Genomic DNA, 25,650 nt, shown 5'->3' on the forward strand with positions numbered 1-25,650 from the left:
CAGCCTGTGACCTCAAACAGCCACTCAGCCATTAACGGGGAGATCTAGAGAAGTACTGATCAGGACATCACCCAGCAAGCCTCCGGTGGACACGCAGGGGAAGGGAAGAACAGATTTTGGCTGAGCTGGTGGGGAGGATGTCACAGAGGATCCCGCATTTTAGATGGGCCTCGGGCGATAGTAAGGCAAAAAAAAAAAGGGCTTCCAGATACAGGAGCACGTGCCAGGGAAAGGCTTGGCTTGTTAACAGCTGGGGGTGGGGAGCGTAGAAGGAATTAGTGGGGAAGCAACTAAGAAACAAGGCAGAAGTTCAAATGGGCCAAGGTTTGGTAGAGGACTTTGAACACGAGACTAAGAAAATTCTCATTTATTTTTTGTTGTTGTTGTTGTTCCTCATTTGTTTCTTTTTGTTTTTTCCCCTCAGGCAACAGGTGGCTGTACCAGAGTTTTGTTGTGTTAGATGAGCAGAGAGGGTCTGAGCTGGGGAAGGGAAGAGGGGAGATTCAGCAGGCCAGGGAAAGGAAGGGCAAGAGAGGTCTGGATGACAGGGATGGCTGGCGAAGCTCCGGGCCTGTAGGCATTTACCAGGGGAGAAGGGGACCAGGAGAGCACCCCGAGAAACTGTGACATCGAAGGCACGGGCTGAGCCCACAAGGTCTGGAGCAACGTTCTAGCTAAGGAGAAGAATATTCGGTCTCAAGTATTATTCGGCATTAAAATGAGTCACTTAAAATAGATGTGGTCACTGAAAAACTGTAACGACTATCAAATGTTCTTTCTAGGAAATGGAGGGTATCCTCCAAAAAGATTGTTAATACTCTGTCAAGAGCCCGTATTCCTACCAGGGTCCCTGGGACAGGGAATGCCATCCCAGGAGGCTGGTGGCACCAATGCCAGTGTCCACTGTGCAGCAACTCTGCACTGGAGGAGGAGAAGGGCACTGAAATACTCTCCTCTTCTCCCAAACCCAACTACCCTTGACTTCTCCCAAGCCCAGGCGGTCAGGAGTATAAATTAGCCATTTTTGAGGTAGAGCCAAGATCAAAATGCAGACCTGGGAACAAAGTGTGGCTCTTTGGGGAAAAGCCCACAGCCAAGGCAGCTAACCTGGCCTCGGGTACATGCTGGACAAAGACAGATGGACAAAGAGAAAGAGGGAGTCTTAGGTAACTGGGAGTGCTCTTTATTCCTGCAAGAGCCAGTACTTTCGAGAAGGCTCTTCTTCAGTTTCCCTCCTTGGAGCAAGAGAATTCATCGGAGAAGTCCAGTGGCTTCCCCTGGGAGTACCAGAGAGAAAGGCCAGGGAAGTGGGCTTATCTTACTTCAGTTAGGACCTCCCTTTTAAAAGCCTAGGATGGCACAGTCACCTCCAAGTCAAAAGCACAATCCAGAGTGTACAAGGTCAATGCCAGATGGTGGGCTTTCCCTTGGGGAGCAGAGAGAATTCACTCAATGGCCTCCTGGCTTCCCTCACCACCTTGCACTCTTACCTAGAACCAATGCTCAGAACAGCTCTTCCCACGCAGGGAGCAGCCAGCTCCCCAGCTCTGGGTTTCCTGCCTGGGCCTCTCCACCTCAGCCCTCCCTGCTTACGGAGGTGGGATGACCTGACCTGCCGAGTGCTCAAATGACTTCTCCCTAAAGGTGTGTGCTCTTGGGAAGCCCTATGTCTCTGGCAGGTTCTTGAATACAGAAGTCCCCATGGTCAGGTTTCCCGACTTCTTTTAGCTCACCCTCCTCACAGTGCCTTCTCCATCAGGAAGAATTTTCTCCGACTTGACTTTCTGTATCTGAATCCCAGAAGAGCCGCAACCCATCTCTCCTGACAGATGCTGGTGAGCTTTCCTAGAAGGTGTGCCCCTCCCTATGGATAACACTGTCCCAAAGGGCCCTAAACAAACTCCTCACAGAGCCAAAGGCTTTCCTGAGATGAGACCCATGGGCTAGGGTTCCCATGCGGCCATCTCCTGGAAGATTCTCCCCTTGGCAGCCTCTACAACCTTGCTCCTCAACCCGACTGCTGATGAGAGAGGAAGGGGTCTCACCAGCTTCTTGGTGAAACCCTACTGCCCTGGGCTTGCTTTGTCAACCCAGAAGAGAAAAACAAGGACAAGTTGGGAAGCATTTTAAGAAGGGCTCGGTTTCTTGGTGAACGGATTCTCTCCCCCTCCTCAACATAAAATCTGCCTATCCTGGCTTCGGTGAATGCAGAGACCCTCCTGCTCGTGCACAGAGATGCTCCTACTGCTGTTTGCTGTTTCATGTTGCGGAAATATCTTGCTAGGCAAAACAACAAAGCGGCACAATTTCTAGCGGAAATCACTCATTTTAAAACTCTGATTAATCAGTACTGATTAAAAATTAGCTACTCATTTCCCTCCTGATATCACCAGTCTGATCACATGCCACCAAACCCTCCTCCCCGGTCTGACAGCAGCGGTTTACTGGGCAGAAGGGCGCATGAGCTCTCGGGTGCACTGGCCTGCTAGTGGGTGCGCGTTCGCACACAGACACACACGCCCTCTCACGCACACATGCCATGGGCAAGTGTGCCTTCTCTTCAGCCCAGAGCAAGCTCTGAAACATTTCGGAGCTTAACCACCAGGCAAGGGAAGACACGGCAAGAGGATATGGAAACGTTCCGTGGGTGGGTTCCGTGTTGTCTCTCTCAAGTCCTTTTGATGTTCTTACTGGACAACCTTTTTCATCAATCCAGACAAAGATAGTTCAGAGAAGTAAAGGTGACAGGGAAGCAAACCAAAAATCTCAAAGGAAATTAATATGGATTTGGAAAAGGAGGAGATGTTTATGTATGTAGATATGGACAAGTCACAGTAAGTTAACATCTGGCCATGCATAAGTTGCCAAATTTGACCCCACTGCAATCACCCCAAGTGATCACTTACAAGTGTCCTTTCTTTTTGGTCCACAAAGATCTGATAAAGATTGCATAAAAATTAATTCAAATCAAAGAAAGGAACAGCTTCGGATTAGAATTCCAAGGAAATTCAGAGTATGCGAAACCATCCTCTCATAATCCGACTCTCAGTAAAACCAGCGTTTTAGGCCCAAAATGCCTTATAGACGAACCAGCAACCAGGTCCCCAGATTCTGTCACTTACACAAACTGAGAGTTTGGGAGCTTTGCTAGCAAAGAAGCCAAGGGTCCAATGTCCCCCAGCTCAGCCCGGATTTGCTGCTCCGTCTACAGTTTTAGAACGAGGGGACATCGGGACTTGATGATGATGGTGGTGGCGGTCACAGTAACAGTACGGATGTGTCCGCAGCATGTCACTGCGTGCTGGCACTCTTCTAAGCATGGCACAGATAGTGATTCCTCACCCCTCCCACCCGCCTTGTGAAACAGGACTGGTAGTGTCCTCGTTTTACGGGGGAGGAAAACGCAGCACAGAGCCATGAAAGAGCCCACTCGCATTAGCAAGTGGGGAGTATGGGTTTGGATCCAGAGCTGGGTGCACTCTTCAGCACCGTTCCGTCAGCCTCTTTGACCAAAGACACTGACAGCCATGGGGCAGGGTCCGCTTCCTCCCAAAAGCGACATGATATGTTGACTAATCCAACAGCGTTTAACAATTTCATGTCTCGTTTTGTCTTAAACTCAAGTGACATTACTCTAAGTCAAATAAACGGTAAGAGCTCTCCAACCGGTAGAACTTTCCAGAAAAGGTGAAAAAGAAGCTGTAGACCAAGGACAAATAAAACCAAGGTCTTTCTCCTGGAAACCTGAGTCAAATCAAGGCTGAATTCTTTCTGATGGGTTCTGTTAAAGCAGTTTCTCTAGTGCTCGAGCAACGAGGCCAGTTTCCCTGAGACAGCATGATGAGCTCTTCTAGAGAGAGAAAACCCAGCTTCAAACCCATCTCCATTCTACAAATTCCCAATTCTGCCCCTCCCACCTTTTTCTCAGAATTCTTTTCATGAGGTTTTGCTCTGTAGTTTTGTTTTCCCATATGTACTCAGATGTTCTAATCAGATTTGAATGTTCTCAGGTGATAACCTAGTTATTGGCCAGAACAGTTCAGCGTCCCTCAGTAACACAAGAGGGACAGGAAGCCTGTGCTTCTCTGGGGTGATTCAGCAACAGCCTTTGAGAAGTGGGTTCAGAGACTCACCTTAGGTTTAAATGCGATGACTTTCAAAACCATCTCGACGGTGAACACCCCCGTGAAGACCATGTTCAGGATGTCCATGGCGTCGTTGAACATCTTGGACTGCTCGTAGTGCTGTGGGTGAAGGCAGAGGCATGGTTCTCAGGGGCCTGGCCCAGCCGGCCTCACGAAAGGAGGCTCCCCAGCCCCCTGCTGCCTGCAGGCATCCACCCTCTGCTTGGACATGGAGGCAACCTCCACTGGTTCCAACGGCACATGGTCAACTCACCACAAAGCACAGGGGGGCCTTGACGAATGAGGATGATTGGAAGATGAAGGGGAAAGACATCCATTTCCTCTGCTCAGGATGAAGGGATTCCCACCCTTCCTCCCAGCAGGGGTTCTATTCAGGGCCTTGACCTAGGCACAAGGCAGAACCCACCCAAATGCCTATGACTAAAGACAGGATTTGGTTGGGGATAAATCTGATGCCATGTAGGTCCACTTTGTTCAATAGAAGGCAGTAACATCTTGACCTCACACTTTTTCCTGCTCATTCATAAAGACTTAATTTAAAAAACATGCCAGAGAATGTATTCCTGGTGGCTTTTAGATCCATTTTCCAGACAGCACTGGGAGCTGGTTTGATTTACTTAAGTTCTTAAAGTCAGTGCAGGAAGTGGATCTGGACCTTGGCCTTTGCTTCTGTCCTAGGGCAGTATCAACTTCACAGCATAACTACTGGAAATGCTCACTGTTAATACCAAATTGGCTAACTGAAAGGAGTCACATCCCTCGGCCCCAGGGTGCCGAGAGGTAGCTATAATACAGGCTAAACTCTACTCCATGAGCTGGAAGATTCTCCACCACCATTCTAACTATTCTAAGAGCTCCTTGCAGACAGGAACATGGCTTATGTTTTGATTTTCAACACTGGGTGTTCACTCTCGGTTGGACCCAGCGCCAAGTGCCTGGTGTGAGTCATCCAGCGCAAACCTGGCCTCAGACTAGGTATGAGAGATCTCCCATTTTGTCAGTGAAGAAAGCAAGGCTCAGGGGACTTAAACTGCCTTGCCAAGATGGCCCAGCTGGTAAGGAGTAAAGGCAGGATTGCAACACCTTTCTGCCCCACTCCACACAGAACCAGCTTTAGTCCTTAAATGCTCCCTGGCTTCAGGGGCCCACAGGAAGTACTGATAGAACTGAATGCCAGACTCGGGCTCCATGGGAATGTCACCTATGGTCGTGCGGTATAGACAGTCTCTTAAAACAAAAGAGCCATCTTAAATGCCTACCGTGAGAATCGTTAGCCAGAAGGGGGCTCTGGCCAGACTACAGCCCAGACTCATCAGAAAATCAAACCCACTCTCATGTGAGGGGGCGGCACTCGGCCCTCAGAACTGGGGGCAGGGGGCTGCGCAGAAGGCCCAGACGTGACCCCCGCGGCTGTCCCCATTTTTACCTGCATGGCCAAGCAGAGTGTGTTGAGCATGATGAGGACAAACATCATGTATTCGAAAGGCGAGGAGTTCACCACGTACCAGAACTTGTACTGGTAGGGGTTTTTGGGGATGTATCTCCGCAAGGGACGTGCCTTCAAGGCGTATTCGACACACTGACGCTGCAACGGGCAGAAAAGAGCAAGGAGGGTCCTGAGCACATCCACGGGAGGAGGACGCCGGTCTCGGTGGCTCAGTGAGGGCGGACGCACTCCCACCGCGAGGGACTGTGGACTGGGGAGAACCATGACAACACCCCCCACGGGCACCACCCCATGTCATTGGCCGCAGGACCCTAGCTCGGCCACCTCCTCGGTTCCTCACAGCAGCCTGGGGGGTGGGTAAGAGGAGAACCCAGTGTGCCTCCATTTTCCTTATTAAAACAGACGTCCAGACTGGGAAGCGCCTTGCCTGGGGCCCTGCAGGCAGAAGCAGAGGAGTGAGGCCTGACTCCGGCCTCTTCCCTGACTTTCCTCTACACCAGTGTTGTATTATGCCTGCAGTTCTGCCCAGGGCCACCTTGAGGAAAGGAAGCCAGCGAAAAAGAGGCACAAAAACCCCTCCAGAGCGCAAGGGGCTGGGCTCACTCCCCAAGACTCGATCCACAAGACACACCTCTTGGGAGCCAGACTGTAGTAACCATACGTGTCTAATGGTGAACCAGCTGTGTGTCTCCCTGGGACCTTCTGAGACTCAGAGCTTGTGGTAGCAATGATGGCCAGAGCACTGTCCTTCCCACTCACTCTGGGACGGAGGCTGGTCTGCCTTTGCAGGGAACCTCCAGCCCCTTTGGCTCAGCCGATGGCCCCACTTGCTCCTAGACCCAGACCTACTCCACCCAGTCGCCTGCTTTGATCCTGGCTTCTTTCTTTAGACAGCCTCCCTCTGTCCAGGATCTAGCCCTGCTGTGACCTCGCATACTGAGTCTAGGGACCCCCAGTTCGAACCTGTTCTGGACCTCAAGAGGTCCAGCTCTAGCTCTGCTCTCTGGCTGGCCTGGGCCTTGTCTTGAGATTCTTCCAGGGGCTGGGAGGTGGGGGGGGTGCTGATGAAGAGCCGAGCCAGGCTTCCCGCTGACCATCACTGATGGGATCTGAAGGGGTGCCCTGACAAATCAAAGCAACACCTTCCTACGAACCTAGTTGGCCCTATCCTCACCGCCCCAGTGGGCACAGCTGTGGCCCCAGACACACCGCCTCACCACAGCCACTTCCACACAGGAAGCCTGGGCTAGCAGATGATCCCCACTCCTCACGTCATCATCAAACAGAGGTACTACCAAACCAGGGCCTGGGGGAGGTCCCAGAGCAGACTCTCCATCTTTCAGGGCTGGAAGGGACCTCTAACAGCCACTCCGGGATGCCCTCAATCTAGATCTTCATGCAATCAGAGCCAAAGGCCCTGCTGCTATTAGACTGGTTCAAACAAGACAGCAGATAATGAGAGTGACCCCAGTACAATCCTGGGCCCAGGTGTAATGTTAGTAACTCTCCCTGCAGTGGGATAGGTTATTTCTTCCCGAGTCAATGGTTCTCAAGCAGCGGACATTAGGCAACGTCTGGAGAGGTCCTTCAGTTGTCAAAACCTGGGGTGGTGGGTTGCTACTGAAATCGAGGGGGTAGAGGGCAAGGGATCCTACTAAACATACTATAAAACCACAACAGAGAATTATCTGGCCTAAAATGTCAGTAGTGCTGAGATTGAGGAGATCAGACAGGATCCCCTGTAGGACTGTGGGAGGGGCAGTAGGTACTTCCTGATTCTGAGCTATCACTAACGGGACACACCCACAGAAGGTGGCCTAAGCGATCTGTGACTTCTCATCTGCAGGTGGCCTAAGCGATCTGTGACTTCTCATCTGCAGGGTCCGGTAGATTTCACAATGACAGGGTCTCATCTGTATCTGGAAAGCTCACTCTTCCCAGCAGGGACTCAAACTGGCCGAGAGGGTGCTGTGAACAGGATCTGAGCCCCAGGACAGAGAGCAGGCGCACGCCCTTCTCTGGGCATGGAGGAAGCTGGCCAAAGACAAGCCGCTCCTCTCTTGCTCAAGGGACAGAAGCCCAAACAGTGTGTGACTTTAACCTGATTTTTGTCCAGCTCACAGTTCTTATACTCTTTCTCTCCCTGCTCCTGAAATGTGACGATGACGAAGCCCACAAAGATGTTCATCATGAAGAAAGCCACGATGATGATGTAGATGATGAAGAAGATGGAGATCTCCACGCGGTAGTTGTAGACGGGGCCGACATTCTCTCCGTTCGAGTCGATGGCTTTATACAGCAACCTGGAGAACAGAAGGACCCGCTGAGCCCTGCCCCCCACTCAGCCCAAGCGGCCCAACCGTGTGCCTCTTCTGACCCCCTCCGTGGGCCCTGCCTGTCAGACCCCTCCCCAGGAGCCCACCCACAGCCCCAGGATGCACACAGGTCTCCGAGGCACCCTCCTTGGCTGGCATTAGGCCCAGGTGGCAGAGGACCCAGAGGAGGGAACACCTGAGATACATTTGGTGATTGATGTTTTGAGGGCTGAAAAACGCAAGATTTCATGGCGATTCAATAGTGCTCCTTTCTCCTGGCAGGACAGAGGAGGGACAGCATGTCTAAGACCTTAGTGGAACTGAAAACTGTACATATGCCAACAAAGAGAATAAGCAAGCAACCCGGGATTTCCAAAGAACTAAGAGAGGAACCCCAAACTGAAATAGACCCAGAAATTAAATATACACCAAGCAGAGCTCTCAAGGGGTTGGGGGGGGTTACTGTAACACCCCAAGTTAAATTCACCCCCACATGGATGTAGACTCAGCACCGCCAAGCCATGCACCCCAAAGTACCCTGTGCCAGCCACTTTCCCATCCATCTGGAAAAGCAGATACTATAGTCGTCCCTGTCATACGGAAGCTCAGAGAGGGATCTAAGGAACCAAAGTCACACACCTCAGGGGCAGAGTCAGGAGACGAGCCCAGCCGCTCTGAGCACCAAAGCCCAGGCCCATGGTTTCCCCTCGCCTTCCACCCTGATTAACTAAGGGACACTGCTGAAAACCCGACTGCAGCCAGTGCCTCCCCCAGCATGAAGGGGCTCACTCCTGCGTCTCTGCTCCCAGACCCATTAATTCCCTGGTAAACAAACCCCACCCAACTGTCCTTGCATTACACGGGATTCTCCTGTCAGTAACTCCGACTCTCCCACGCATCCACCTTTCACCATTCCTCTGGGTGTGGCAACCTGGCATCCGGACTCCGTGTACATATGTATGTTCAGCTGGCAGGAGCCGGAGCGGACACGGGCATCAGAGCACAGAGTAACAAAGGCGCAAGAGACTTTCTTTTCGTATTCTAGCTTTTCCCTTCTCGCTGGATTTTTTTTTTTTTTTTTTAAGCTTTACTCATCAAAATCCTAGCCATTCTTCAGAACCCTATTCTGCACATCTCTGATTCAACAGATCCTCCTGCCTGGTCTAACTGCCTGAGACTCTGACTAAGTTTGGACCTTGAAGGGAGGAGCATGTCCGGACAACTGCTTCTTCCACGGTGCCTGACACAGCACAGGGCACGGGGCTGGTACCAAACACACCTTTTATGAATGAGCGAGCGAGTGGGTCAGAAACACAGCACGTTGGCAGCTATCCGTGGCTGGCACACGTTAGAACTCGGAATGAATGATGGAATGGATGGATGGATGGATGGATGGAACCTCTCAGGAGGTTCTCTATACTCACGCAGGCCAGCCCTCGAATGTGGAGACCGTGAACAGCGCCATCATAGCAGAAAGGACGTTGTCGAAGTTGAAATCACTATTTTGCCAGATCCTCTCACGGACCACAGGGTTATCAACATCCCCATCCTTGTAGAGGATGAAAAGCCCCCTAGAGAGGAAAAGAAGTGTGGGTCGTCCTGGCTTGACATACGATCAGTCACAGCTGCCCCCAGCCCATGTCTAGGCCCCATAGCAGAGCACCATGTGACTTTGTCTTCCTCCTGCCATGTGCATTTCTTCTACTCTAAGGTTCCAATAATCATTGAGTACCTACTAGTTTAATGAGCACCCCCAGGAAAACGAGGCAGCCAGCCAGCATATGCCTGATAACACACGAAACCTACCAAACGATAAACACCTCTCATATGCAAGGTCTCTGAGTGTACACTGAATGATCAGAAGCTCCAGGATGGAGCATTCTGGAAGCTCTGGGAAACAAGCCCAGGTATCCTCTTAACTGCATTTTGGTTGTCCTCAAATTCCTTCACTTTGTACTAACAATAGTCCCAATTTTCTTTCTAAAATAATTCTGTGGTTTCTGGTACACAATATCTGTCATTGAGTTTCATTTCTGGAAAGAGACCCATGTCTTTATGTCACAGATGGGGAAGCAGAGACTCAGCGAGACAAGAGAAGGGATCTTCTGCCTGCTGCCATGCCGCTCAGCGGCAAGAGGTGTCCCCTGTCCCCACCGCCTGTGTGGATGGTGGCCTTGGGGTGCACAACCAGTCCCATGCAGCTGGCATGCTCTGACTGTACCTTCTAGTGGAGAGAAACCCCAAACACACGAGAAGTGCAAGCAGCCAGACCTCAGGGGTGCCATCCCCAAAGGATGGGGAAACACGGACTACCCCACGGTCTTACAGCTCTGAGCAGTGGTTTCGTGCCTGTCTTCATGTTCATCTGAACATCCTGGGATAAGAGACACAGGTGTTTCCCACCCAGTCTCTCCTCTGTCCACTCTTGTGAAGAAAAACATGCCCAAAATGTGGGTGCCGGGAGTGAGGGGTGAAAGGTAGCTGAGAGAACCTGTCAGAAGGGGTGAGCCAGCTCCTGAACGCCAGGGAGTTGACCTTTGAGTTCTGGTTTGGGGAAGAATGGCCCATACAACTGGAGGGAGGGGCTCTCTGGGGGCATTTCTGACTTGTTATTTTAGGTTTGGTGAGCACACCCCCCGCCCCCCACCCCCCCACCTTAGAGACTCCACGGCAAACATCAAAAGCCATTTATCCACCGTTTTGGGGGTGATGAAGGTTTGGAACTAGACTGAGGTTACACTTGTACCACAGTGTGATTGTGCTAAATGCCACTGAATTGGACTGTTTAAAATGATGACTTTTATGATATGCGAATGTCACCTTAATAACCCCCCGCCACACCCAACTCTCCAGTCATGAGCTGAGCGTACAAGCCTCTCTTGCAGTCCATGATGAAAATTTCTGAAATGTTAGCACAAAGGGATCCTTGAAACTTTGTGTTCTTCCTCATTGCCCACTCTGGCGTTCAGGACACTCACCTGCACTCTTCAGGGTTACTTTTGGCTTCATCTGTACAGCGATAGAATTTCCCCTGCATATACAAGAGACAGGCAGTGAGACGCAGGCTCTCTGCCGAGCAATCAGCCGGGCTTCCTGCCAGAAGGCACGTTCCCCGTACCTTGAACAACTGGACCCCAATGCAGGCGAACATGAACTGGAGAAGGGTGGTGACGATCATGATGTTGCCAATGGTCCGGATGGCCACGAAGACGCACTGGACCACATGCTGGGGAGAGAGGGGCCGGGGGAAGGTGGAGGAGGGTTACCTGCTCTGTGCCTTCAGCCTTGGGCTAATCTCACACTGGCCAAGATTTTCCAGGTTCATGTGCATTTTTATATGATTTTCCAACCTTGGGTTCTCTTGCACTCGTTTTTCAGGTCAGTATCTGTGAGGGGTTACCCCTGAGGCATCGTGGCCACCCAGGAGAAGCACCCCTGAGACCAGCCCCCTCCCTGGTCTTCAACAAAGGGGTTCAGTCTGGGGATGCCTGGGTGGCTCCGTCGTTAAGTGTCTGCCTTCGGCTCAGGTCATGATCCCAGGGTCCTGGGATTGAGCTCCACATCGGGCTCCCTGCTCAGCGAGAAGCCTGCTTCTCTCTCTCCCACTCCCCTTGCTTGTGTTCCCTCTCTCACTGTGTCTCTCTCTACCAAGTAAGTAAAATCTTAAAAAAAAAAAAAAATAAACAAAGGGGTTCAGTCTGAAGAAACGCTATGGGGTGTAGCACTACTGGCACACAGGTCCACAAGGACCTGAGCCCCCCCTAAACAGACTCAAGAAAATGCAAAACCTCAGACCTTTTATACGACCTGCATGAGAATAGATTCAAAGACCAAAATAAACCCAAGAAAACATTACTAACAATTTTTAAAAGTTATAAACAGCAATCATATTAAGAAAAATAAATATACAAAGATAAAGAAAGTCATTTGTAAAATACTTTCAGCGCTTGCCAGAGGCAGTGTCGCTGGTCAGAGATATCCTTTCTAGATGTACAACCAGGTAAAAACCCATCAAGCCTCAGTCCAGCTCTGGCCCCAACCAAAGTAGCCCAGCCCAGAGGGCAGAAACCCAGACCTTTAGTCCTTTTGCTCTGTTGATCGCCCTGAGCGGCCGCAGGACCCTTAAAACCCTCAGAATCTTCACGACAGAGATGGCGCTGGATCTGAGGAAAGAGCACAGAACAAAGGCCGTGTTTTACAGTCAGATGAGATGCTCTGAAGTTATTTCAGGTGGTTTTCACTGCAGGACCACTGCCGGTGTGGAGCTGAGCTCACCTCTCGCCGTGACATACACACACACGTGCATGCATGCACATGGGTCTTTCTCTATCCTGTCCACACTCCAAAGCACTTCCTGAGCCACGCCCAGGGGCGCTCCCAGAGGCCCTGACTCGGGGACCCAGCTAATGTAGCAGAGGCACGAGTTAGGAAATCGCTTTGTTCTTTTCACTCCATGTAAACACTAGGTAGTACTTGGCTTTTAGGCTGCGATTTTGGTTGGTGGGGTTTGCTTTCTAAGTTGGGAGACCTGCTCCGTGTGGGGCTTCTCCAGTTTTTGAGGAGTTCACTATCGGGTGGGAGAGATGCAGTCATCACCTGCTTCGGGGAACGGACAATGGAGGGGATGTGGGATGTGCTGCTAGGAGGGCACATCCTGGGGGAGCCTGGGAGGTGGCACCCTGGGGGGAGGGGAAGGTTAGCTAGACTAAGGGGGAAGGGGCTCCAGGCAGAGGGAGCAGAGCTAGGAAGCCCCAGGCCTGAAAATGCAGATGACCGGGCCCCGTAGGTGGCCAGAACATGTGTTCAGGAGGCAGCAGCAAGAGCTGCAGGGGGAGAGGGCAGGCACACCTGGGAATTTAGGGGGCTGCAAAGATGCTGTGAGACTGTCCCCTCCACCTGCAACTCCTGGCTCTTTCCCTCTGGGCAGTGGTGGGAGGTGAGGACTAACACTTCTGAGGGGGATGCAGCCTCCCCATGGAACTTGAGCTCAGAGGTCGTAGGTGAACACATGTTCTCAGATGGGGTACTGAGGCCAGCCCCTGGCTACCCCCTGGAGCCTCTGCCCGGGACCGCCCCGGGTAGAGCAAGCAGGCAGCCTGCCACTGTGGCATCCCTAGGGCCCTAACTTATAGCCTCTGTCCCCTCCTAGCTGAAAATTTTAGAAGCCAAGAGGAAGGGGTCTTGGAGATTGAGGGAAACCTTCAGGAGCCAAGCTAAAAGGATCCCCAGAGACACCCCCCCCCCGAGAATCTAGGACCTGAGAACTGAGGTCCTAGACGAACCCGAGCTAGAACCTGGCTTCCTTCTCTCCCAGTCGAGACTTCACTGTTGAAAGCCAGGATCACAGAGAGTAATAAGCCCCACCTGGCAGGGGGCATGGAGAGGAGAAAGAGGAGAAAGGATGAACTGTCCCAACGCTTTCCAGTATGCACATAAATCACAGTTTTCCGGGTAACTGAAGGTAATTGTTAAAGTGATGCCTAGCCTTTATGGATCATGTTAAAATTCCTCACATTAACCATCCTGCCCCAGAGTCTTGTGCCCCCACTCCTGCACCCACCCCAGAGTACTTACTGGATCCCGAATGATACCAGGGACACCCCGACAACCAGCATATCCAGCAGATTGAAGTAGTTCCTGCAGAAAGCCCCTTTGTGGAGGAAAGCTCCAAAAGTCGCCATCTATAAACAGAACCATGAGTGATTTACAGATATATATTTTTTTTTCTCTCAGAAGAAGAGAAACCTGGGCTCTTTACAAAACCTTGAGGAAAGTAGGACTTTAGTAACAAGCATGCACTAGGAAGCCAGAAATGTCAACCAACAGGGCTGAGCAACAGAGTATTTGTTCAAAAATGGAAAAGGGGCAGCCGATTTCAGATGGGTTTCAAAAGAAGAGACCAGTCTGACTCCGTGGCAGCGATGACAAGCTGCGTGTAGGAATCCAGTATGGGCAGGTCCAAAGAGCCTCCCAGAAGGGTGCGCATGGCCCCGCTCATTAGGACATCATCGCTGCCCAGATAACTCAGCTGCCCCACAACATGCTGGCACTGGCCCCTGAGACCCCAGGACAGCCTCTGCCACCCCAGCATGCCTTCCCAGTGGGGCTAGCGGAAGCGCAGGAGCCCGGGGCCCCCAGACTCTCTGTTCAGAGACTTGCACCGTTTTACCGGGAGGCCCCTGCCTGCTGCCAGCGGGTGGTCCTCAGTGAGACACCCAGTTTAGATGGCACCGCCAGGTCCAGTGACTCCAGCACATGCAAGGGGTGGCCCGGAAGCTGGCACAGGCCTCTTCCCTGGGCAGTCGCCCTGCCCTGGAGTCCCATGCCACATGCACCTAGAGCCCGCACCACGGGGGCTCCAGACAGGGGCCTACCCACAATGCAAAAGGACTTTAGTGAGGAAATTCCCAGAGTAAAAAGAGCAAAAGTACACCAAGTTCACTGCAAATTAAAAAAAGAAAGAAAGAAAGAAAAAATGGTGGAGAAGGCTCAGGTGGGTCCAGGATAGAGGGCCGGAGTCGGGAAAAATATTACACTGAACCATATGAAATTGCCAGCATGCCGCTGTTCTTGACAGACAAAAATGGCAATTTCATACGATTCAATAGAATCGTCACAGAGCCTCCCCAGCCTTCCCATGGCCGGCAGGAACTGCCGCTTCCGACACGAGATGCTTCTCAGCGAGTCTGCATTCTCTGAATCCTTCTGGGTCGAAGCTTGTTTTCCACCCTCTAACATGTCCTTAAAATGAAGACTAACTTGGAAGACTGAAGTCATGGAGGCAAATATCCAGAGATTTAAAAGCAGTTGTTGTTTTAAATTTCTTTTAAATAATTCTGTATCTCATTTGCCCCCAAGCCCAAGAATAACTATATCCATCTAATCACTAAAAAAATGTGGGAAGTAAAATAAAACCTCAAAGAACCCTGCTAACAGACTAAGGGGAACATGTCCCCCATTCAGTTTGACGAGAAGGCAAATTACAAAAAAAAAAAAAAAAAAAGAAAGAAAGAAAGAAAGAAAAGAAAAAAAAGGGCAGCTCGGGATCAAGTAGAGGCAGGGTGAGTGTCCTTGACCTACGAGCCCTGTGCATGCATGTGTCCGTGCTCCTCACTGTGGCGATGCCATTAGAGTTACTAAACTGGCCAGGTTCTCACTGAGGAGAGAACTGTCAACCACAGTCCCTGGTTTAAAGGCAGAAAAGTGAATGTGAATTTTTAGATTTTTTTAACAAAGGTTCAAACAGAGATTGGTCGGTTTTGTGCTGTTGTTTTCATTAAACACCACCACCAAAATAAAGGAACTCTAAGTACCCCATTCCCTGGCAAAGTTCAGCGAGGTTTCATTTTATAAATGGTTTTGTAAAGAGCCCAAGTTCCACAGGAGTCTAACACAAAATACATTTTTTTCCCCCACGAAGCACACATAAAAACTCAAAATGGTTTAAAGACAATTGTGGTGAAAATCTCCCCGCTTGTCTCCCCACTCCGAGACGATTGCTCTGACAGTTGTCACGGGTCACGCTGTCCTGGTACGGCAATGACCCACACCGCTTAGCAAGTCGAGGGGGCTCTCGGCTGTCTGTTGCGGGTCTCCAGACTTCGGGGGCCTTCACACTCAGTCCACAAACCACATGCGGCAATGGCAACTCTGAGCTCATGCATGGGCAATACATTTAGGGTACCCCGTCCAAAGGGCGCTCCTTTTCTTTGCATAAATGTAAGCCCATCCATTAAAACAGATAAAAAATATCTTAACACAAAAAGACCCGGGTTATCTTGCAAATACCATTGCAAGAAAATAGTGTGTTACTATTTCAGGCCACTGAAAACAATTCAGTCCAAGAAACGAAGAGAGATACATTCCCTTCGTAGGATAAATGCTTCTCCTCTGACTCTGAGGTCAGGAAAGGTGGAAGAAGGTTCACACAGGCTGATGTATCTGTCATCAGATGACAAGTTTCAGAGGATATATTTAAAAAGCAGCAAAATAATTTTCCAGTCACTATGATGAAGCCAAAATAGGTCCTACATGCATTGAAAGGTTAAAAAGAAACAGCAAAAACAAGTTGAATGGTTACGGAGGGGGTAAAATTCTTTAGTTTAAAAAAAAAAAAAGTGTAGCTTGATCACAGAAGGCAAAAAATAAAAATAGTCAAAAGCACTTCACGCTTCTCTGCCGCGTGTCCCACAGGAGCGGGCCCCTGAGACACGCGGCTGTGGAACCTGTTACCTTCAGAACGATCTCAAAGGCAAAAGTGCCAGTGAAGACATAATCTGCGTAACCTAGCATCTGGAAGGTAAACAAAGAGTTGCAACTATTATTGCTATGGCTGCTTTGGGGTAGGTGAGGATCAAGGAAAGAGCCATTACCTTTAACAGGATTTCAACGGTAAAGATGGCTGTAAACGCATAGTCAAAGTAACCCAGTATCTGCAAGGTACAACATGGCGGGCGTGAGACACAGGCATCCGGACAAGCGGGGACAGCCGCGCACCCCTGGGCAGAACCCCCACATGCAGGCAGACCCCCGTCCCCTGAGACAGGTCCGCTGCTGGGGTGGTGGGGGAGGTCAGGGTCACCCCCTCCTGGCCGGTTACGGCTCAGATCTGTGGGGACACTCACCTCCTCTAACCACGCATGTAGACTCGCTTCCCTGTCTTGGGTCATGGACGGACAGAGGCCCATTTCTACAAGTGCTTTATTAACACAACCTTTGTTCATCGGGGGCATGGCCCTGGCTGACTGGCGACACCAGGTAAACTCGAGTGTTATATGCGATGTTGGATTTTTCACTGCCTTTTTGGCCGAATGGAACAGGTTGTCATCTAGCTGAGCTTCGGGTTGGTGGGGAAATGTAAACGAAGGTGCAAGTGGCATCCAGTGGGGCCAGAAGCTTCCCCATGCCCCTTCTGATTCCAGCCCATGTCATCAGGGAGTCAACGCCCTTCCTTCACTGGGGTGCAGGGCTGGGAAAGTCCTCAGTGAAGAGTTTGACTTTACAAGTAAACTTGTGCTTTTACGTCACGAGTAACTTGGAAAGTACAACTCTTGGCCTCTGTTCCGTAGCTAACACCGCCCTCTCCTGGCAATGGGTTTTTGCTTGGTTTTTACCCAGCTGGGCCCAAGCAAAGAACAGACTGACCTGGACTTTGAATTATCAGTCCAGCTTACAAGTCACATCAGATTTCCTGAAAATATCATCTACTCTCCAACTGAGTCCTGCTCAGGGAACCCTTCTGGGGTCCCTGGTTCTTCTCAGAGCCACGGGGGAGGGCAGGTGAGAGAGGATGAGGGGGCCAGTGGCTAGAGTCTGACTGCTCGACCGAGGCTACTCACAGGGAGCCTTTTGCCGCAAAGATGGCAGCCAAGATGCTGCCACTTGTAGAGGCCATCTTGGCTGCCATCTTGCCTGTCACTCTTCTTCACAGCCGTGCCCTCCGGCTTCAAGAACACTGAAGCGATCAGTGCCAGAGGGACCGTGGAGAGACCCCCCCCCCCAACACCCTGCCCAGACCAACTTCCTTCAGGTAACAGAGGAGGATGCCGGGGAAGGGTCAGGCAGCAGCTGCTCAAGCCGAGCAGCCAGGAACCTCCATCCTCAAGGAGTGGGATCTGTGGAGTGCTAGCCAAGAGCCCCGGGGCCTGTGATGCAAGTCTGGGCTCCAACCCAGGGGAGTCCTTGATAGCTCCACCACGGTAAAGGCAGGGCCCCCACTGCAAAGGCCAACTGTCTCAGCTTAAGTTCTCCACAGGGCAGTCATTGCCCCAACTGTTTCTGTTTTGAGATTTCTACATTTTGCCGGACACCTTTTGTATATTTGTGTTTCTAGCCAGGTGATGAAGGTGTTTCCAGCACACTGCAAGCCCTTGGCCCTTCCTCCATCCTAGGTCACAGCAGGACTGTTCATGTTAGAACTACCTGCATAGCCAAAGCAGACACCGTGGCCCACACACCAGCAATCCAGCTTGGTGCCAGAGGCCAGAGCTCCTGGATTCAAGCTGTTCTTTCCTCATTCATCCCACTTCCACTAATAACTCAGCAAAGGTTAAAACAACAACAACAAAGGCACTGCATGAGTCCACTTACACGGGGGGGCATCTAATGTAGCCAAACCCTTGGGTGGAAAGAAGAAGGGAGGTTGTTGGGGGCTGGGGGAAGGAGAAATGGGGAGACGTTCAATGGGTGTCAAATTTCAGTCACGCCAGATGAGTAAGTTCTGGAGACCTGCTCTACAACTACTCCCTACCGTTAAGAATGCTGGCTCATACACTTAATTTATCAAGGGGGTAGATCTCATGTTAAGCATTCTTACCACAGTAAACACTGTAGTAGTTTGCAAGCACTACATGTACACATATGTACATTTGTTTAAAAAGAATAACATTCTTGGGAAAAGGGCAGGGAAATAAACTCATGGGGAAGTAATTACAATAAAAAATGAGAACATGAGGTCCCATGTAAATGAACTCCTTGTCAGTCTATGTTCTAGACTAGCTCCTGACCTACACTCTGTCAATAATGGTATTTTTTTTCCAAACAGCTTCTTCCCCCTGTGCTTCATTTCCATGATGGACCTCAAGGACACCGAGGTCTTCGTTCCATTTGAACACTGAGCTAGAGACAGCCTCAGTGTCTCTAACACAAGCCCTGACCTGTGAGTGCAGATCTGGGATGAGTGCAGGGTCTTCCTCTTTGCATCAACACCAACATGTGCCCTAGAAGGGGAGTTCTTCTAAAATCTGCATATCAGAGTGCCCACCTGTTACCAGTCTGGTATATTCAGGTTGCTAGGCTGCAAACCAACAGCCCTGGAAATGAAAAGATGTAACACAAGGCTTGATGGTCACAACCAAAATCCTGGGAGGCCGATCTGGGGATTCGTCTTAATTCTCAAATCTCTAATAATCTGATGACCACAGAGAGATACTAACCAGGCAAGGCAACAGTGCCCACGGCCTCGCATGCCTGTGGGCCTCCCTCTCCTGGGTTTCCTGATAATCGCCTGAAACTGCACTACAGTATCCAAACCAGAGCAGGCAACAGACTACAGGTCTTCCGAAGCTTTGGAGCATTCTCAGTCTTTGGACTGTTCTCAGTGCTGAATGAGCCGAACTGTTAAGATGGGACAGCTTAGGCAAGAACTATTTTAGATAGTTTCCGAGCAGCCCAAAACAGAAAACTTAACTGCTGACTTGTTTTCTTTGTAAAACCGCCTCCTAGCCCCACCAGAACACGGTTCTTCCTCCCTACTGCACCACGGGGTTCCACACGCCATCGGCCCCCTAACTTATGTTTCCCCCAGTGATGAGATCAAGTAGTCCCATGTGGGCTAGATGTCTTCCCACCAACCTTAAATACGAGCTTCTGGGAACACAACATACCTGGTTCCATTTCTCCTTTCTCTCCTGTTGGATGTTTCCAACAGGGCAGAAATCTTAAGATAGGTGTAGATGGGAATAGTGTAGATGGAAGGGGGAAAGAGGGACCAAAATGTTGGCAGCAAGGGACCAAGAGAAGGAGAAGCGGGGCTCCTGAATGCACTGTGAGTTACTGCAGAGTATTTAAGAGGAAAGGTAGGGGACAGCATTCAAACCAGGCTTGTCCTGCTAAGACACAACCCCCCTGGCATGCACGGCCCTTAATACCAGCTGCCTCCGGGTGAACGAGAGGCCGCCTCTAGCCTTCAGCCCTGCCTGAGTGACGGCCCCTGCCAGAGAGACCAGGGCTCGACCCAGCCGATGACCCACCCGCCCGCCCTGGCGCATGGCTTACAGTGTTCCTGAAGGAGTGGCTGCGGATGGGGTCCTCGGCGGCAAGGGCGGCGCTGCTGAGCATGATGAAGACGAGGATGAGGTTGGTGAAGATGTGGTGGTTGATGAGTTTGTGGCAGCCCACGCGGATCCTGTAGGGAAAGCCACTACATGGACACAGCCCTAGGTGGGGCCGGTGCCTTCTGTGTGCTGGGACTACTTGGTGGTGACAGGTCAGGCAAAGAACAGCAGTCTGCTGTGCTGCCTGTGTCCCCACCTGGCCAACCCCAGTCACCGGACTGTGAGCCCCTGGAAAGTCCCAGAGGGCAGACCCCAAGGGCCCACAGTGCTACGGCTCTGTGTGTGGGCTTCCTGGAAACATCAGTCATCAAGTCCTTAAAGGTGGGGATTATTGTCAGGCTGCAAGTGGAGAAACTCGAGGCTTACGCTTTTGAAATTTCTTAAGGTGATGCAGCCAATAGGGACTGAAGGAAATTTCCAATCCAGCTGGACAGTGACAGTTCCCCCTACCCATGGCTTCCCCTCCTTAGAAAGGAACCTGAGCACAGAGCTCATTGCAGCAGCTCACAAGGAGAGCAATGGCTGAAACTTCCAGCCAGAAAATAAACAAGTCATGGGCATGAACAGTACGGCACGGGGACTCTCATCAATAACACAGTAATGACGTCATTGCAGTGAGCACTGCGTAACAGATAGACTTGTCAAATCACTACGTTGTGTGCCTGAAACCAGCACGATACTATATGTCAACTATACTTCGATTAAAAATAAAAATGAAAATCTTACACTGCAGCCTGGCTGTATGAAAAGGACTAGTAGATGGGCTTGGTAAAATCTCCTGTTTTGTGGAGGTTCTAAGTGCTTTTTTGTTTTTTAAGATTTCATTTATTTATTTGTCAGAGAGAGAGAGAGAGAGAACACAAGCAAGGGGAGCAGCAGGCAGAGGCAGAGGGAGAAGAAGGCTCCCCACTGAGCAGAGAGCCTGATGCGGGACTCAATCCCAGGACCCTGGGATCATGACCTGAGCCGAAGGCAGATGCTTAACTGACTGAGCCACCCAGGCGCCTCTTTTGTTTTTGTTTTTAAACTTTGGAGCTGACACACCCAAGCACACCTGAGAACGTGGAGTGCAAGTCGCATCATGCAGGAATCGTACAGGGATCTTAACGCGCCACGTGACGGCGTCTTCAGGGTCCTGCCGTCCCTGACATCCCATGGGCTAGTTAGTGCCAGACTACCCTTGACCTCAACCTTTCACTTTAGAATTTAAAGATGTTATTTTTAGCCTGTAGAATACATGTATGTTTTCCCTTGAAAATATTTTCCTTTTTCACCTTCAAAACTGGACTCAACTTTATGAGAAACCTCCCTTTGGGAGCCGCTTCATGCAGGGATATGCCCTGCGGCGGGGGCGGGTGGGGGAGCTTGCAAACTGTTAGCAGATGAGTCTGCGGAACAGGTCCCAAGACAGTGAGTGCAGGAGTGTTCACGGCTCTGGGGGTTGGAGGATGGGAATCAATCCATTCCTTCAATATATGTAGATCCAGTGAGCTGTGGGTTTCAGTAATATCAATCGAATATCTTTTTTTTTTTTTAAGAGACATCCAGGGGCGCCTGGGTGGCTCAGTCGGTTAAGCATCTGTCTTTGGCTCAGGTTACAATCCCGGGATCCTGGAATCGAGCCCCATGTCAGGCTCCCAGCTCAGCTCAGAGTCTACTTCTCCCTTTGCCTCTCCCTCCTGCTCATGCTCTCTCTAAGTAAACAAAATCTTTTTTAAAAAAATAAAGAGACACCCAAACTCTCAACAGTGATGAATTATAAAAACTACCATCAAATCCTCCAGTTACTAAGGACGGCAGCCTCGCTTCCCACCTGTGTCTCCTTGGGGACTGTGAATTCCACAGAGTTCTTCTCTGACAGCCAAGAACTGGTTCTATGATTCTAGAAACTTTTCCAGGAGCCATTCATTCCCCCTGGTATGCCATCTGTCTCAGATGATTTAAAACCTAGAAACCAGCTAGTAAATAAATGTCATCCTCTTGCGGTACTTGTAAGGACCGCGCTCCTGGTGAGCACCTTGCCATTTTAACATGAGAAATGCTATTTTAAGCAGGATATCATCGAGCTGAGTTGAATAGCTACCACCTATAAATGTAAAATATCATTGAGCAATATCCCTTTATTGCCATAGAACTCAATAGGGACCAGTGATTCACTGAACTGGATTGCAGGATGAAGATTCTGCGTGTAACTTGGCCACGAAATTCTCATCCCCAAGGAATCTCAACAGAAGGACCCACTCATGAAGGAAGGGTTCTCTGGATTGGAAAACACTTCATGGGTGGCAACCCATGGACACCTGAGCCGTGGGCTCTGGCCAGCACAGGGGCACAGGGAGGAGAATCTGGAAGGATGCTCGTCCCAGGGGCTGGTCATGCTCCTAAAAGCACCTCCATCCAGGAACAGGACAGCCAGGAAGAGACAAAGTACAAAGGCAAGGCTGGAGGAAGACAGGGGTCAGAGATAACCCAGGGACTCCAACACATAGGCACAGAAGGGGGATGGGAACTGCCCTTTTACAGCCCATCTCCAGCAAACCCCACCCCCACCCCCAAGCAATCTGCAGGGTAACAGGGAGACACAGCAGCAATGAAATTAGAAACGGTATTTACGGGTTGGTCTTGCTCAGAATGAAGAAGGCGCTCCCTTCAGGAATGGGGGCGATTTTCTCCTTCATGTTCAACTCTGAGATTCTGCGAGGACGGGGGCCAGCAGGGACCTCGGGTTCGTCCTCCTCCTCCTCCTCTTCCTCTTCCCCTACTTTAAATGAGACACCTTTTATACAGGCATGAAATAATGATCGCATTTGGGGTTGAATGACTGTTTGCCATTTCACATGGAGAGTAAACCTTCACACCTATCAGCTTACATTGAATCAAAACCCTTCTGAATACGGACTGAATGTGTTGGGGGTGCCGAGAAGTGTGCCCATCTATGAGTGAGTGCGGTTCTGGGAAGGGGGTTCCTAGTAGTTCCAGGTCTGAGCACAGGCAGAAGGTAATCTGCAGTGGGATTGTCACTGCCAGCCCACCAGCCCCCACTGTTTCCCCAGTAGCCTGGCTCCACTTCAGGCTGAAAAACTGTGTGTGAGACTTCAAGCCACACAGGACCATCACCCCCCACACCCTGTCCCCTGCAGTCCCTGCTACTTCAGCCAATAAGAGCACCAGTCAATGTGAAAGAGTCAGGTGAGCAGTGCTAACGGTAGGAATGGCTGGTTGTCCTCTAGAGAGATTTCCCAGAAGAAGAGGGGTTTGCCCAGATGTACTCTCATTTTCTCTCCCCACCTGGAACTGGGGTTATGTAAACTACCTGAGTGGCCAAGAAAAAAAAAAAAAGCAGGGCTAACTGTTCCGCAAGGGGCCTGGACCCGTGGTCTTGGCAGCCTCCCTGCCCACCAGCACCCCAGCTGGCCTGGCCAGCCACAGACTGAGCCCCTGATCACGGCATGGTAGCAAAGCCACATCACCCGTGAATGAGAGCCTGTCACTGGCCTCTGCAACCGTACCTGGCACATCACAAGGTGGGTAGGGGTCCTTGTCTTCATCCTCTTCTCGATAGTCATCAATTGTAACCTAGGGGATGACAGAGAGGTCTTGGGAGGAGGGGAGACTCTGACTTCAATGCACTGCAGAGGACCCAGGTAAAGACTCAGCCCTGCCGTTCAGCACAGAGAGAGACGCTCTCTCCAACGTGCACACAGACAGGTGTCCCCAGAGATGACTCTGCTTCAGACAGAGCTCTGAGGGCAGAGGAGGAGAAAACGAGTATAACCCCAACCCGGCCGTACCTGGCAGCACCATGCAGGCCCCCCTCTACCTAGCACTGTCCCGCACACTGCATGGAAACCGCACAGCAGATTCCTGTTTCCCTGCTAGAATGCGAGCTCCATGCACGCAGGGACCTCGTTGGTCTTCTTCGTTGCTGAGCTCCAGTATCTGCCACACAGTAACCGCTCAAGAACAAGTAACCACTTAAGGAACAAACGAATGAATGAAAAATCCAGAGCTGTCACGAGTGGGATGAAGTTTGACACTACAGCCCTGAGCACCCAGATCCCCAATCCCAAGATTCCTTCTGGAGGCAGACATCTATTAACAATCCTCAATTTTAACCCCCAATGAGAAGATACTGAGAAGGTCAGGTCTGATGACACAATTCCAATAAAGGAAAAAAAAAAGTGGTCCCCCCAGTCAAATACTTATCATGCTAGTTATCTGGTGAAACACTGATTAATCACCAGCGAGCTGCCTAAATTCACTCAGAATCCCCCTGGGAAGCCAGTGTCTATAATGGTGTGCCACACGCTCACCCACCAAAACATCACACAGGATTCTTCTCATGGTATAAATGATACATTTATGATGAGATCAACAGATTCATTTTGAAACAAAAAGCAGAGAACTGTTGTGGGACGTATACCTTATTATCACTGTTGGCTATCTGGTTGACTTCTGGTTTGTTGTTCTTTTTATTCTCCAGGCTCTCTTTTCTACAGAGAAAAGAACACAAAAAACCGAATAACCATATTGCTATGCACAAAAATGCTAATCCAGATTCAGAATCCACAGTGGCCTGATGAAGGACAGAATTTAACTGGAAACAACTCTAACAGCGAGAACATAGCACAACCCAGACTCAGAGCTTCCCATTCCCCTCGGTGCACTGGGTTCATTACACGGATCACCTTATTAAAATTCTCCTGTGAGAGCTCATCAGCACCAAATGCATCATTTGTTTTATGACACCAAAATTAACCACAGGGATTCTTTAAGCATGGGACCATGTGACTCCTACTCTTAGCTCTGAGGGAAGGAGAGCCGAGGACCCGGGTTCTGCCCGAGATTCCATCCTCGGGTGAAAACAGGATTACCTGGCAATCTTTTTCCTCTCCTTCTCTTCGGCTTCCTCTTTCTGGGCAGTATTCAAACTTTCAGCATCAGCCAGATTGTCTACAGCAATGGCCAAGAAGACGTTCAGTAGGATATCTAGTTTGAACATATTAAGGGAACAACACAATTTCTAAATGCAACTACTGGTGGTCGACGATGGCAACGTCACACCCTTCTGTGCTCTGGAAGGCTGGTAATAGGTGACCGTCCCAAGTGCTATATTCACTTGGTAAGACCAGAAGGCCAGAGCCTGCTTAAAAAAACGAACCAAACCAACAAAAACAAAACACCGTAGAAACCTGTAGAAGACAGTCTGGAAAGAAGCAAAATTAAGATCCACCTAAAACCCACGAACTCCTACAAACTTCAACATTTCCTTTCATAGGTGTGTGTGTGTGTGTGTGTGTGTGCGCTTACACAAACACGTGTGTCTTTATACACCAAAGTATTCCCAGCTATCATACACACTGCAGGAAACAATCCATTACACGAACATGGTGTTGTTATACGTTTTGCATTTTGCTTTGTGCATTTTGTTTCTTTTAAAACACACACGTACCCATAACATATATCCAGCGCATGCTTTCCCAAATAGACCCTTTTAAAGGCTACGCATTATTCAAGATGATGACTGCAGAAAGCAGTCGAGTCTTTCTCGTCTGAAATGGTCTTCAGAGTCTGCGGATACTCACTCATTCATTCCCCCTACAGACGCTGATGTACTGTCAGATGGTGCCCACCTGTTCTTTTGAATGGCCCCACGATAGCTATATCTTTGACGGTGGTGGTTGCATTTTATTTTTTCAGATCCTAAAAAGTCAGGTGACTGAACAAGCTATCAGGTTTTTGGCTCTTACTATAATGCTATATGTGTGGTTTCCTGTGATAGAAAAAAAAAAAAAAGTAATTCCGAACAAGTTTCCCAAAACTCCTGGAAGATGCCTGTTTCCTCTTCACTAGCAGTTAAGTACATTTTTGAGAAGCACAGGGATTAGAGGGACGTAAGTCAAGATGGC

At 50.2% G+C, this 25,650-nt stretch overlaps 1 protein-coding gene across 5 annotated transcripts in view; it reads right to left on the minus strand.

Moving 5' to 3' along the window:
- CACNA1D (calcium voltage-gated channel subunit alpha1 D) overlaps positions 1–25,650 on the minus strand; it is a gene marked incomplete at its 5' end in the record, with an annotated part of 425,478 nt that overhangs the window by 50,487 nt on the left and 349,341 nt on the right. For all 5 annotated transcript variants that reach the window (XM_080805951.1, XM_080805954.1, XM_080805952.1 and 2 more), the window contains 14 exons: positions 4,134–4,244; positions 5,572–5,730; positions 7,694–7,895; positions 9,332–9,478; positions 10,886–10,938; positions 11,026–11,133; positions 11,983–12,070; positions 13,482–13,588; positions 16,280–16,339; positions 19,683–19,812; positions 22,355–22,502; positions 23,251–23,317; positions 24,165–24,234; positions 24,616–24,730. In XM_080805951.1, coding sequence (XP_080662077.1) covers positions 4,134–4,244; positions 5,572–5,730; positions 7,694–7,895; positions 9,332–9,478; positions 10,886–10,938; positions 11,026–11,133; positions 11,983–12,070; positions 13,482–13,588; positions 16,280–16,339; positions 19,683–19,812; positions 22,355–22,502; positions 23,251–23,317; positions 24,165–24,234; positions 24,616–24,730 — 1,565 coding nt within the window. The remainder of the gene's footprint in view (positions 1–4,133; positions 4,245–5,571; positions 5,731–7,693; positions 7,896–9,331; positions 9,479–10,885; positions 10,939–11,025; positions 11,134–11,982; positions 12,071–13,481; positions 13,589–16,279; positions 16,340–19,682; positions 19,813–22,354; positions 22,503–23,250; positions 23,318–24,164; positions 24,235–24,615; positions 24,731–25,650) is intronic.

This window comes from Martes martes (assembly GCF_963455335.1).
Source record: "Martes martes genome assembly, chromosome: 1".
NCBI lineage: Eukaryota > Metazoa > Chordata > Mammalia > Carnivora > Mustelidae > Martes > Martes martes.